The following is a 15,133-nucleotide window of genomic DNA, read 5'->3' as shown; positions in this document are numbered from 1 at the left end:
GACAACTCAGATTCCAGAGTGAAACCTGGCTCGGTAGATCCTAACTTCGTTCTTTCATTTAGAAACCATGGAGGTCAGTTACCAAGCACATTCACAAGAGTCTGCCAGTATACAGTTAATGCAAAGAATAAAACGTTTACTAAACAAGAAAGAATGAACTATATTACACTAGACAAAAAGGTTGGAAAGATTTCAATACATATACCAGAAAATGATTCACGCTATTCCTTTTGTCCCAGCAACCCTGACAGACACAAAACCCTGGTGAAGATTTACCACTGTCTCAACACCAAGGTTTCTTGAACAAAAATAAAAATACCTGGAAAAACTCAGCAGGTCTGGCAGCATCTACGGAGAGGAACACAGTTAACATTTCGAGTCCATATGACTCTTCAATAGAACAAGTAAAAATAGAAAAGAGGTGAAATATAAGCTGGTTTAAGAGGCGGGGGGGGGACAGGTAGAGCTGGATAGAGGGCCAGTGATAGGTGGAGATAACCAAAAGATGTCATAAACAAAAGGACAAAGAGGTGTTGAAGGTGGTGATATTATCTAAGGAATGTGCTAATTAAGGGTAGAAAGCAGGACAAGCAAGGTACAGATAGCCCTAGTGGGGTGGGGTGTGGGGTGTGGGGAAGGGATCGAAATAGGCTAAAAGGTAGAGATAAAACAATGGATGGAAATACATTTAAGAATAATGGAAATAGGTGGGAAGAGAAAAATCTACATAAATTATTGGAAAAAAAAAGGGGGATTGGAAAGGGGGTGGGGATGGAGGAGCGAGTTCATGATCTAAAATTGTTGAACTCAATATTCAGTCCAGAAGGGGGAAAAAAAGGGGGGGATTGGAATGGGGGTGGGGATGGAGGAGAGAGTTCATGATCTAAAATTGTTGAACTCAATATTCAGTCCGGAAGGTTCCATCCCCACCCCCTTTCCGATCCCCCCTTTTTGTTCCCAATAATTTATATAGATTTTTCTTTTCCCACCTATTTCCATTATTTTTAAATGTATTTCCATCCATTGTTTTATCTCTACCTTTTAGCCTATTTCGATCGGTGCCTCAGGGAGATTTCAGCGCAGGCCCCGACTCAGGGACCATTCCCCCGCATCCCCCTGGCCCGCACAGGGAATGCCCAGCGCCCCTGGGCCCACGTCTCGCTGGGCGGGCCTTAATTGGCGGCATGGACCTGATCGGGGACGCTGACTGGGTTCGCGCCCGCTCCCGCACCCCCCCCCCCTGCAAACAGGGGGAAAATTCTCCCCCATGATTTTTTTACTTCACTAAATTACTAACCTCTTGGCAACTCATTTCGTCACTTAAAGGTGAAAGCAAAATGCAGATGTTGGAATTCTGAAATAGAAATAGAAAATGGTGGAAAAGCTCAGCAGGTCTGACAGCATCTGTGGAGAGAGACACAGAGTTAGCGTTTCAGTCCGTATGACTCCTCTTCAGAGGAGTTTTCCATCTTCACGAGTTGTAAAACCTCATTAAAAATGCCTGTATACAAACAGGGCCCCAGACTTCCTGGCACCCAGCTCACAAAAACCTCTAAATTAAACTAAAACTAGGTTTCACCTTTCTTAACACCCAAATACAAAATATAAATTAAGCTTAAAGCCTTTTTTAAAATTCATTCACGTGATGTGGGCTTTGCTGGCTGGGTTAGCATTTATTGTCCATCCCTAGTTGCCCTTGAAAAGGTGGTGGTGAGCTGCCTTCTTGAACCGCTGCAGTCCATGTGGTGTAGGTACACCCACAGTGCTGTTAGGGAGGCAGTTCCAGGATTTTGACCCAGTGACAGTGAAGGAACGGTGATATATTTCCAAGTCAGGATGGTGAGTGACTTGGAGGGGAACTTCTAAGTGGTGGTGTTCCCATCTATCTGCTGCCCTTGTCCTTCTAGATGGTGGTGGTCAAAGATGTGGAAGGTGCTGCCGAAGGAGCCTTGGTGAATTCCTGCAGTGCATCTTGTAGATGGTACACACTGCTGCTACTGTGCGTCAGTGGTGGAGGGAGTGAATGTTTGTGGATGTGGTGCCAATCAAGTGGGGCTGCTTTGTCCTGGATGAGTGTTGTTGGAGCTGCAATCATCCAGGCAAGTGGGGAGTATTCCATCACACTGCTGACTTGTGCCTTGTAGATGGTGGACAGACGTTGGGGAGTCAGGAGGTGAGTTACTTGTCACAGGATTCCCAGCCTCTGACCTGCTCTTATAGCCACAATATTTATAAGGCTAGTCCAGTTCAGTTTCTGGTCAATGGTAACCCCTCAGGATGTTGATAGTGGGGGAATCAATGATGATAATGCCATTGAACGTTAAGGGGTGATGGTTGGATTCTCTCTTGTTGGAGATGGTCAGTGCCTGACACTTGTGTGGTGCGAATGTTATTTGCCACTTGTCAGCCCAAGCCTGGGTATTGTCCAGGCCTTGCTGCATTTGGAGCTATACATTGATCCTAACATTTGGAGAGTGTTGGCACTGATTCAGAGTTTCCACTTTCCCTTACCTCTCTAGCCTGGCAGTCAAACATTGCTCGGCAGATATTTCAATAGGTTAAGCTCATAAAATTGATGTAAGCCCGAATCGGAAAAAGGCCAGTGATTTGCAATGACAGATTTCCACCCCTTTGGCATCCCACCCAGTTTCATGGCTGCTTTTGTGCTATTGTCAGAAAGCACCTGCCAGCCACAGTCAAGTGTGTTCAAATGAACTCCAAGTATATGTACGGTGCTCAGTTAGATGCAACGGGTGGCACAGTCCTTATGAGTGCCATTTCCAAGACAGCTTTCCTCAGTAAACCTTACCTTTGTGCTTTTCAGGTGCCTAGAGTTTTACTGTTTTTGGGTCAACAGATAAGAATGTGCCCTGAGCACAATGTACCAGCTAAATTTGATACTGGGCCAACAGAACATTGCAGAGAGCAGGACAGGTTTTGGCTACGATGGATATATGGAACATTGCTTGGAAAACAGAAAAATAGGGAGTGAAAAAAGAGAAAATGTCTCAAACCTGATGAGACAAATAGGGGTAAAATTCAAATTCAAGAGGCCAAAAATGAGTGGTAGCCAAGTGAGCTGTTATACATTCCACCCTTCACTGGCTTCAGTAGGAAAAATATCGGATGGGTGGCAATACCCTCCACTTCAACACACTTCACAGCTCTGTCAATGTGGAATTTCACTTCCATTGGGCTCTCAATGAGGAGAATTACGAGAAGGAGGAGCTAAACATTTCAGACCTGTGACCCTTCCTCAAAATGCAGACCTGAAATGCTAACCCGACCGACCTCTCTCCACACATGCTGTCTGGCCTGGTGAGTGTTTCCACCTTTGACTTTGCTTTTAATTCAGATTTCCAGTGTCTGCTATGGTTTTCTTTTGGGGATTATAGGGTAAAATTCTATTCACCTAAAAGGAAAGGAACCTTAAGGGGGACATGTGTAAAAATGGGGGTGCATACCAGGCGAGGGTGCATAGCACGTGGGTGTCTGTAACGGACGAGGATTTTCTTTCCTTGTATATTTTCCCCAGCTCCAAAGGCTGATATAACTCATCTGCAGCCTCTGTTGCTGCTGCCCGTTCTATCTTCAGGTTCTTTAACCACTTTCAGCAACACCTAATGCAGAGAAAAGCTTCTTCTGTTTCTCCCCAATATTCTGCCTTCCCCTTTTGTGCGAATAACCCCCAACGTTTGCATCTGATCCACTGTCAAAATTTTACCATCAGCGCTGATAGCTTTAAGCTTCAGCTTTGCAACCATACTGCCCCCAGAACCCAAAGACTTTGCTTTCCCAGAAGTTGCTTGGCAGGTCATGGGAATAACACTGCCGGATGGCTAGTTGGGGAAGGCGATGGCGTAGTGGTATTGTTGCTGGACTAATATTCCAGAGACCCGGGGTAATGCTCTAGGGACCCAGGTTCGAATCTCGCCATGGTAGAAAATGGAATTTGAATTCAATAAAAATCTGGAATTAAAAGTCTAATGATGACCATGAAACCATTACTGATCGTTGTAAAAACCCATCTGGTTCACTAATGTCCTTCAGGGAAGGAAATCTGCCGTCCTTACCTGGTCTGGCCTACATGTGATTCTTGTGTTTTAAGAGTCAACCAATGTGGTTGACTCTTAAAAATGCCCTCTGAAATGGCCAAGCAAACCACTCAGTTGTAACAAACCACTACAAAGACACAAAAAAGGAATGAAACTGGACAGATCACCCAGCATTAACTTAGGCACCGGAAATGACAATGGCAATCTCAGCCCTGTTGACCCTGCAAAGTCCTCCTTACTAACATCTAACATTTGGTGCCAAAATTGCCTCAGACTAGTCAAGCAACAGCCTGATGTAGTCATCCTCACAGAATCATACCTTACAGATAATGCCCCAGACACCACCAATCCTGGGTATGTCCTGTCCCATCGGCAGAACAGACCCAGCAGAGGTGACAGCACAGTGGTATACAGTCGGGAGGGAGTTACCCCGTGAATCCTCAATATCAACTCTGGACACCATGGAGTCTCATGGCATCAGGTCAAACATGGGCAAGGAAACCTCCTGCTGATTACCACATACCGCCCTCCCTCAGCTGATGAATCAGCGCTCCTCCATGTTGAACAACACTTGGAGGAAGCACTGAGGGTGGCAAGGGCGCCGAATGTTCTCAGAGTGGGGGGGAATTCAATGTCTATCACCAAGAGTGGCTCGGTAGCATCACTACTGACTGAGCTGGCCGAGTCCTAAAGGACATAGCTGCTAGACTGGGTCTGTGGCAGGTGGTGGGGGAACCAACAAGAGTGAAAAAACATACTTGACCTCATCCTCACCAACCTGCCTGCTGCAGATGCATCTGTCCATGATAGTAGCGGTAGGAGTGACCACCGCACAGTCACTGTGGAGACGAAGTCCCACCTTCACATTGAGGATACCCTCCATCGTGTTGTGTGGCACTACCACCATGCTAAATGGGATAGATTTTGAACAGATCTAGCAACTCAAGACTGGGCATCCATGAGGTGCTGTGGGCCACCAGCAGCAGCAGAATTGTACTGGAACACAATCTGTAACCTCATGGCCTGGCATATCCCCCACTCTACCATTACCATCAAGCCAGGGGATCAACCCTGGTTCAATGAAGAGTGCAGGAGGGCATGCCAGGAGCAGCACCAGGCATACCTAAAAATGGGGTGTCCAGCTGATGAAGCTATGAAACAGGATTATTTGTGTGCCAAACAGCATAAGCGGCAAGTGATAGACAGAGCTAAGCAATCCCACAATCAACGGATCAGATCTAAGCTCTGCAGTCCTGCCACATCCAGTCGTGAATGGTGGTGGACAATTAAACAACTCACTGGAGGAGGTGGCTCTACAAATATCCCCATCCTCAATGATGGAGGAGCCCAGCACATCAGTGCAAAAGATAAGACTGAAGCATTTGCAACAATCTACAGCCAGAAGTGCCGACTGGATGATCTATCTCGGCCTCCTCCGGAGGTCCCCAGCATCACAGATGCCAGTCTTCAGCCAATTCGATTCACTCCACGTGATATCAGAAAATGGTATCAGGAGTGCTATCAAGCGGCACTTGTTTAGCAATAACCTGCTCACTGATGCCCAGTTTGGGTTCCGCCAGGGCCACTCAGCTCCTGACCTCATTACAGCCTTGGCTCAAACATGGACAAAAGAGCTGAACTCCCGAGGTGAGGTGAGAGTGACTGCCCTTGACATCAAGGCAGCATTTGACTGAGTGTAGCATCAAGGAGCCCGAGCAAAACTGGGGTCAATGGGAATCAGGGGGAAAAGTCTCCACTGGTTGGAGTCATACCTAGCACAAAGGAAGATGGTTGTGGTTGTTGGAGGTCAGTCATCTCAGCTCCAGGACATCACTGCAGAAGTTCCTCAGGGTAGTGTCCTCGGCCCAACCATCTTAAGGCTGCTTCATCAATGACCTTCCTTCCATCATAAGGTCAGAAGTGGGGATGTTCGCTGATGATTGCACAATGTTCAGCACCATTCGCAACTCCTCAGATACTGAAGCAGTCCATATCCAAATGCAGCAGGACCTGGACAATATCCAGGCTTGGGCTGACAAGTGGCAAGTGACATTCGCGCTACACAAGTGTCAGGCAATGACCATCTCCAACAAGAGAGAATCCAACCATCGCCTCTTGATGTTCAATGGCATTACCATCACTGAATCCTCCACTATCAACATCCTGGGGGTTACCATTGACCAGAAACTGAACTGGACTAGCCATATAAATACTGTGGCTTCAAGAGCAGGTCAGAGGCTAGGAATCGTGCTACGAGTAACTCACCTCCTGACTCCCCAAAGCCTGTCCACCATCTACAAGACACAGGTCAGGAGTGTGATGGAATACTCCCCACTTGCCTGGATGAGTGCAGCTCCCACAAGGCTGAAGAAGCTGGACACCATCCAGGACAAAGCAGCCCCGCTTGATTGGCACCCCATCCACAAACATTCACTCCCTCCACCACCGACACACAGTAGCAGCAGTGTGTGTACCATCTACAAGATGCACTGCAAGAATTCACCAAGGCTCCTTAGACAGCACCTTCCAAACCCATGACCGCTACCATCCAGGAGGACAAGGGAAACAGATAGATGGGAACACCACCACCTGGAAGTTCCCCTCCAAGTCACTCACCATCCTGACTTAGAAATATATCGCCGTTCCTTCACTATCGCTGGGTCAAAATCCTGGAACTGCCTCCCTAACAGCACTGTGGATGTACCTACACCATATGGACTGCAGCGGTTCAAGAAGGCAGCTCACCACCACCTTCTCTAGGGATGGGCAATAAATGCTGGCCTAGCCAGCGATGCCCACATCCCGTGGATGAATTTTTTAAAAAACTGATCAGCATGCAAAATTCAAATCCAGGTGCCAGAGATAGGTCAAGTGCTTGAACATTCCTCGGTGAATGGGGATTCTGCCAAATACCTGTTCAATTCACTTTAATTTTAATGTACTGCGAACCATTCTTTCGATAAAAAAATTTACAAGAAGCATTTTCATTGAGTTAGTCCAAATTCACGTGACTTCTGAGCTGTGACCAGTGGAACAGGATGTGTGAGCATATAAATACAGTTATCAACAAACTATCTAACTCACATCCAGAAATTTCAGAATGATAAACAATGCGTTTGCAATCACTGCTGTATTGGTCCTTGCTTTCACTGGTGAGTGATTTTAATAACTGTAAATGTTGCTGTTTCATTCTAGTGGAATAATGGAGATTCCATGAAGGGATCCAAAACCTGACTGAATTTATGTTGCGTCTTTGTGTAATAAAGGGATTGCGCTCTCGGTGGAAACATATTAAGAATAATTTAAAAGTATCCGTTGTTGACATTTCTTTTCCGCGTGATATTGCGAAGAATAGAATTCTCTCTATGTAGTGTGCTGTATGATGTTGGGGCTCCTTCATTGGCTGTGAATCACTTTGGAATGTTGTGAGGATGTGAAAGATGCTATATAAATGCAAGCCCTTCTCTTGTTATGTATTGTTAAGTAGGGTTTCTGCACCAACAATACAGGGTTTTCTGGTGCTGTTGATTGGGGGAGAAATGTGAGCAGGAAAGTAGGAAGGGGATGTTGGTGATAAAGGTTAATGTCTGGCACAGGCCCCTCCATTATCAGGCATAGAAATCCTTCTTGAGTCAAATGCATGCAGCACAGCATGAGCTGAGGATGCGTGGGTGCTATAGGAGTCTGCACACTGCATGTGTGTCAAGCTCATTGTTGTTCACAATGTCGTTTTAATGTAAGGTACCCTCTGACTGGAGGCCGGAGGAGAAGCACCTGTCCCTAGCTACTCATCCCCACTCTGCATTGTCAGAGGGGCAGCGATGAGGGAGTGCAGCACTGTCAAAGAGGCAATACTGAGGGAGCAGTGCATAGTCAGAGGCTCAGTACCAACAATGCTGCGGTGTTGACGGGTCAGTCCTGAGGGAGCATTGCACTGTCAGAGATGCCGTCTTTCAGATCAGACATCAAACAGAGGCCCCCCCAGTCTGCCCTCTCAGGTGGAGATAAAAAAATCCCACAGCCACTATTGGAAGAAGAGCAGGGAAGTTCTCCCCAGTGTCCAAGCTGTTACTAATGGAGTGCCACAGGGATCAGTGCTGGGGCCTCCACTGTTTACAATCTATATCAATGACTTGAAGGAAGGGACCAAATGTATGATAGCTAAATCTGCTAAAAATAGAAAAGAGTCTCCAAAGAGATATAGCTAAGTTAATGAGTGGGCAAAAGTTTGACAGATGGAGTAAAATGTGGGAAAATGTGAACTCGTTCACTTTAGCAGGAAGAGTAGAAAAGCAGTACCTTACTTAAATGGAGAGAGATTGCAGAGCTCTGAGGTACAGAGGGATCTGGGGGTCCTGGTACATGAATCACAAAAAGTTAGTATTCAGGTCCAGCAAGTGATTAAGAAGGCAAATGGAGTGTTGGGGTTTATTGCTAAGGTAGGGCAGTGCTGTTACAGCTGTACACTGCCTTAGTGAGACCACATCTGAATTACTCTGTATAGTTTTGGTCTATTTAACTTAAAGGATATAAATGCATTAAGGCAAATGGAATGTTGTTTATTGCAAGGGGAATGGAATATAAAAGTAGGGATGTTTTACAGTTGTACAAGGCGTTGGTGAGACCACATCTAGAGCACAGTGTACAGTTTTGGTCTCTTATTTAAGAAAGGATATAAATGCGTTAGGTGTAGTTCAGAGAAGGTTCACTCAACTGATACCTGGGATGGGGTTTATCTTATGAGGAAAGGTTGGACAGGTTGGGCCTGTATCCATTGGAGTTTAGAAGAATGAGAGGGGATCTTATTGAAACATATAAGATCCTGAGGGGACTTGACAGGCTGGATGCTGAAAGGATGTTTCCCCTTATGGGAGAGACTGGAATAGAAGGCATAGTTTAAAAAATAAGGGGTCTCCCATTTAAGATGGAGATGAGGAGATTTTTTTTCTCTCAGAGGGTTGTGAGTCTTTGGAACTCTCTTCCCCAGGGAGCAGTGGAGGCAGGGATATTGTATATTTTTAAGGCAGAGTTAGATAGATTCTTGACTGACAAGGGAGTAGGCGCGAGTGTGGAGTTGAGGCCACAATCAGATCAGCCACAATCTTTTGAATTGTGGAGCAGGCTCAAAGGGCTGAATGACCTACTCCTAATTTGTATGTTTGTAAAGCAATTTAGAGAAAGTTCACTTGACTGATCCCTGAGATGAAGGGGTTGTTTTGTGAGGAAAAGGTGAGTAGGTTGGGCCTATGCTCTTTGGAGTTTAGAAGAAGGAGAGGCGATCTTATTGCAATGTATTAAGATTCTGAGGGGACCTGACATGGTGGATACCGAGAGGATGTTTCCCCGTATGGGGGAGTCTAGAACTAGGGGACAAAATTTTAAAATTAGGGATCTTCCATTTACGATGGAAATGAGGAGAAATGTTTTTTCTCTTAAAGGGTCATTAGTCTATGGAATTCTCTTCCCCAGAGAGCAGGTTCTGTGAGAGACTGGGTCATTGAATATATTCCAGGCTGAGTTAGATAGATTTTTGATTGATAAGGGAGTTGAGGGTTATGTGGGGCAGAAAGGAAAGTGGAGGTGAGGCCACTATCAAGTTAGGCATGATTTTATCGAATAGTGGAGCAGGCTCGAGGGGCTGAATGTCCCACTCCTACTCCTAATCCTTGCGTTCCTGGGGCCAATATTTATCCCTCAACCAACATCACTAATACAGATTATCTAGTCAGTATCACATTGCTGTCTGGCATCTTGCACTGTGTAAATTGGCTGCTGTATATCTTACATTACAATGACTGCAGGAGGGTGATCAACCATTCCTTATTTAGGATTGTCCTATGTTTGAGTCCACTTTTCCATTTCCAGGATCGCATGCATCCAGGACACATTTTTCCTGTAATCTGGACCTTTAAATCTCACACGTGCTCAGTGCCCACTCTCCTCCCATTTTCACCCTCTCAGCTCTGGTAGTACCCCCCTCCTCCTACAGCCCTGCTAACTGTGTCCCTTAATTTTCTCCACAAGAATTGGTCACCCTGGACTGCAGTTAGAAAAAAAGCCTTTCTTCAGCTGTAAAGTACTCTAGGAGGTTCTGAGAACTTGACATTACTGTGCAATATTTATAACTATGTTAACAGACTTCCTGTGTTAATGTGTTCTGCTACGTGTAGAAAGATGCAACAGATAAACAGTATGATGCTTTAAGTTAAAATAAAGCTATTTTTATAGGAAACTGAGTTATTGATGATACTGTGGCAATATATGAGCGCTAATTAAAAAACAAGTGAAAATCTTCCTTTTCATCAGCACTACAGGATCTGTCATACCCTTTCAAAATGGGATCTGTAATCATTGGGAATTCTACTGGAGACAAGAGATTTGAGAAACACTGAAGGACCTCCTTGCTAATTTGTTGATGATGTGAATTATTAAAATGTTTGGTATGGTTTCAGTCAGATGTCCCACTACTTTTAAAAGTCCTCTTGCTAGCTCAGTTAGTAACTGACTACAAGTGATCTGTACATCTCTAAGACAAAAACTAAAATACCTGGAAAATCTCAGCAGGTCTGGCAGCATCCACGGAGAGGAACACAGTTAACGTTTCGAGTCCAAATGACCCTTCAACAGAACTAAGGAAAAATAGAAGAGAGGTGAAATATAAGCTGGTTTAAGGGGGCGGGTGGGACAGGTGGAGCTGGATAGAGGGCCAGTGATAGGTGGAGATAACCAAAAGATGTCACAGACAAAAGGACAAAGAGGTGTTGAAGGTGGTGATATTATCTAAGGAATGTGCTAATTAAGCGTAGAAAGGATGAGCAAGGTACAGATAGCCCTAGTGGGGGTGGGGTGGGGGGAAGGGATCAAAATAGGCTAAAAGGTAGAGATAAAACAATGGATGGAAATACACTTAAAAATAATGGAAGTAGGTGGGAAAAGAAAAATCTATATAAATTATTGGAAAAAACAAAAGGGAGGGAGAAAATCGGAAAGGGGGTGGGGATGGAGGAGAGAGCTCATGATCTAAAATTGTTAAACTCAATATTGAGTCCGGAAGGCTGTAAAGTGCCTCTCTCCTCCATCTGTTGAAGGGTCATTCGGACTCGAAACATTAACTGTGTTCCTCTCCGCAGATGCTGCCAGACCTGCTGAGTTTTTCCAGGTATTTTTGTTTTTGTTTTGGATTTCCAGCATCTGCAGTTTTTTGCTTTTATCTTAGCGTACATCTCTAAGGTTCATATTAGCCTGTGTTTTTCTGTTTCAGACCTGGGAACAGCTCGATATTATACATCTTCCGTTTCTTCTGATGAGGAGGTGAGCTCCTGGGCCTAATTTTACCTGGAGTTCTCAATAATGGGATTAATAATGCTTGTTAGCTATGAGGAGAGGTTGGAGAAACTGGGATTGTTCTCACTAGAGCGACGGAGATTGAGGGGCGACTTGATAGAAGTTTACAAAATTATGAGTGGCATGGACAGAGTAGATAGTCAGAAGCATTTTCCCAGGGTGGAAGGGTCAATTACTAGGGGACATAGATTTAAGGTGAGAGGAGAAAACTATAGAGGAGATGTGCGGGGCAAGTTTTTTACGCAGAGGGTAGTGAGTGTCTGGAATTTACTGCCAGAGGAGGTGGTGGAAGCAGGTACGATAGTGGTGTATAAGAGGCAGCTTGACAAATACGTGAATAGGATGGGAATAGAGGGATACAGACCCCGGAAGTGCAAAATGTTTTAGTTGACGGGCAATATGACCGGTGCAGGCTTGGAGGGCCGAAGGGCTTGTTCCTGTGCTGTACTTTTCTTTGTTCTTTGTGGTTTTTGACCAGTTTGTCTGTTCAACTCTAAGACAAAATGTTCCTTATTCCATAAGCCAGGTGAGATCCTATGCTCTTAGTTAATTTAATTGCTTGTTAATAATCAACCTGTTCATCTCATCTCTCGCAGCCTGACTGTGACGATTTCCCTGATCTCCCAGTCTGCCCTATGTTCACAAGGCGAATCTGTGGCACAGATGGCATGATTTACATAAACCGCTGTAATTTATGCCTATATAACTGGTGAGTAATATTATAACTTCTGTGCAGGATAGCGCACTACCTCAAGTGAAAATTCATATTGTTGATAAAAAGGAAATGAGACCTTCAGAGGAAAGAATATTGCTATTGGCTGGAACGATAACTAATTAACGACCCTCCTGTTTGCGATGATGCCTTGAGTGGCAATCCAGAGCTGAAAACAACATTACAAAATGGAGTGACTGCTGTTTGAAACTGGTGTTTGCTGTAGCTATACGAGTTCCTGTGATGGCACCATGGATGGATACATTGTCTGTGCGATATTGAGCATGTGGGAACAGACATCCCATGTTGAATCCCTGCTTATCATATACCCTCTCCATATTCCATTGGCTTTGATTGAACTGAATATGGGGTGGGAAGCAAAACAGGCGACCCGTGTAATACTGCCTGGTATACATTCCTACCCAAAGCCAATTTCACTTCCCTTGCTTGCACCTTAGTAACCTCAGAGAGAAGCATCATCGAGGGCTACTGCCATCAACGGGATTAGAGAACCATCCTCATAGCTTTCTCCCTCTCTCTAAAAGTGATTGTCTAATAACATGTTCTATGCAGTAGGGTGCCTGCTATAAAAAACACCTGATTTTCATTCCTGTTGATCCACAGCTGAAGTTTTACAGCTGGGTGACAAATTAACCATCTACCTCAAAGTGTCTATATGTGGTCGATGGATAGTAACCGTGTTTTTTTTACCCAGGCTAAATAATGCAAACGTTAAGATCAGACACTATGGATTTTGTACAAAGACACAAGGAGAAGAGGAAGAATACTGATTGAGGGAGCAAGAAGTTCCAATGGTGAAAGGTCTTCATTTTATTGGTTGAATTCGGAATAAACTTAAATAAATAAATATGAATTGCGTGTGTTGGCATTTTATTTTTCAGCCTGCTAGCGCTTGCTGATCTTGTAGGATAACACTGTTTGCTTGTTTACTACTTCTCAAACTGCCATTAATGTAGTAGGTACAAATTTACTCAGGATTTAATCATTTAAAGCTGACTGTGAGAGGGCACCTTGTACTCGGCAATGGTGGAGACGTTGGAGAAGAAACAAAGAGATCACCTGCGAGGCTCAAAGCCTGCCTCAGCCCAAATCCTAGCTTACAGGAATTCCCAAACATTCATCGCCCCTGTCCTCACTGATGTACATTGGCTCCACAATCCTAATGTATCCAATTTAAATTTTTAATCCTCATGCTTAAATCCCGCCAAAATCCCGTCCCTTTCTATCTCTGTAATCTCCTCCAGCTCTACAGTCACTCTGGATCCTCTCTGGCTATCCCTATCCACTTTGCCCCCATATTATTGACAGTTGTACCAACTGCCATCCGGTCCCTCTGTTTTGGAATTTCCTCCTTGAATCCCTTTGTGTCTCTAGTTCTCTGCTTTTAAGACCCAACTTAAAAACCCAAATCTTTGGCCAACATCTTGGTCACCTGTCTAATATCTGTTTCTTTGATTCCCCATCCATGTGTGTTTGATCACCTTTCTGGGAAGTACCTTGGTGTGGTTTTTTACATCAAAGGCTTGTATAAATGCAAGTTGTATTGAGTTGCAGGATTTGCTACTGTCCAATGAACCCTGAAGTATCATTGACTTGGCCCTTTGGGATCAGAATAAAATTCTCTTTCTTCATTTGTTATCTCATCAAGCTCAGTCAAACCTTCTAAAAGTATGTGTGTACCTGCTGGTGCCTGCTTCAAGAAGGTGCGGATGATGAATTATGCTGGGATATCTTCTTGGCTTCTTTCTCCTCACCTTACAGACTCTGTTAATAGACATAAAATCCAACTGAATGATTAATGTCCTTTTGGGAAGGAAATCTGCTGTCCTTAGACAGTCTGGCCTATATGTGACTCCAGATCCAGAGCAATGTGGTTGACTCCTTCGATGCCTTAGTCCCCAATTACACTCTCTCACCCTGGCCATATGGCCCTCATCTCCACTCCCTGAAATCGAAGAGATGCAGACTTGAAAGGGCATGTTTGGCAACTGGTTTAACCATCCACCAATCCCTCCAATCAGATTTCTGCCCCTGCCACAGTACCAAAATGGCTCTTATCAAAGTTACAAACTACATCCTAGGCGACTGTGACAAAGGTAAACTGTCCTTCCTCGTCCTTCTCAACCTGTGTGCAGCCTTCGACACTGTTGACCATGCCATCCTCTCCCAGTGCCTTTCCACTACCATCCAGCTGGATCGGACTGCTCTCACCTAGTTCCATTCTTTACTCTTAAATCAGAGCTAGATTATCACTTGCAATGGCTTCTCTTCCTGCTCCTGCACCGTTACCTCTGGTGTCCCCCAAGGATCTATCCTTGGCCCCCTCCTATTTCTCATCGACATGCTGCTACTTGGCAATATCACCTGAAAGCATTAGTTTTCATATGTACACTAACGACACCCAGCTCCACCTCACCACCATCGTTCTTGACAGCTCCACTGTTGTAGTTATCAGACTGCTTATGTGACATCCAGTACCGGATAAGCAGAATTTTTCCCCAATTATTGGTAAGACTAAAGCCAGTGTTTTCAGTCCCCACTCCAAACTCTGTTCCCTTGGTGTTGACTCAATCCCTCTCCCTGGCAACGGTCTGAGATTAAACCAAACTGTTTTCTAACTTAGTGTTATATTTGACCCTGAGATGAGCTTCCAACCATATTTTCACACCATCACTAAGACTGCCTTTTCCCACCTCTGTAACGTCAACGACTAACTCTGCCTCAAACCATCTAGCGCTGAAACTCTCATCCATGCCTTCATTACCTCTAGGCCTGACCATTCCAATGCACTGCTGGCTGCTCTCCCACATACTACCTTTCATAAACTTGAGATCATCCAAAACTCTGCTGCCTGTGTCCTAACTCGCACCAAGTCCCTCTATCACCCCTGTGCTCACTGACCAACGTTGGCTCCCAAGTCAAGCAACATCTTGATTTTCAAATTCTCACCCTTGGTTTCAAATCCCACTGTGGCTTCACCTCTCCCTATCTCTCTGCAATC

General features: G+C 44.8%; 1 protein-coding gene across 2 annotated transcripts in view; it reads left to right on the top strand.

Moving 5' to 3' along the window:
- The window catches only part of LOC144672908 (serine protease inhibitor Kazal-type 4-like), a 65,126-nt gene extending 52,168 nt beyond the window's left edge, over positions 1-12,958 (top strand). The window contains exons 4-5 of one of the 2 annotated variants that reach the window (XR_013574202.1): positions 11,317-11,366; positions 11,996-12,089. Coding sequence is in view for 1 of the 2 variants with exons in the window: in XM_078534911.1 (XP_078391037.1) it covers positions 11,996-12,108; positions 12,827-12,902 (189 nt within the window). In the remaining variant the exon portion in view is untranslated. Of the gene's footprint in view, positions 1-11,316; positions 11,367-11,995; positions 12,109-12,826 lie in introns of those variants that run through there. The other variant, XM_078534911.1, reaches the window with a different exon arrangement.
- The last annotated feature ends 2,175 nt before the right edge of the window (positions 12,959-15,133 follow it).

Source organism: Cetorhinus maximus, unplaced genomic scaffold (assembly GCF_964194155.1).
Source record: "Cetorhinus maximus unplaced genomic scaffold, sCetMax3.hap1.1 HAP1_SCAFFOLD_140, whole genome shotgun sequence".
Classification (NCBI taxonomy): domain Eukaryota; kingdom Metazoa; phylum Chordata; class Chondrichthyes; order Lamniformes; family Cetorhinidae; genus Cetorhinus; species Cetorhinus maximus.
Note: the sequence above shows the minus strand (reverse complement) of the source record. Positions and strands in the feature narration are given on the sequence as shown.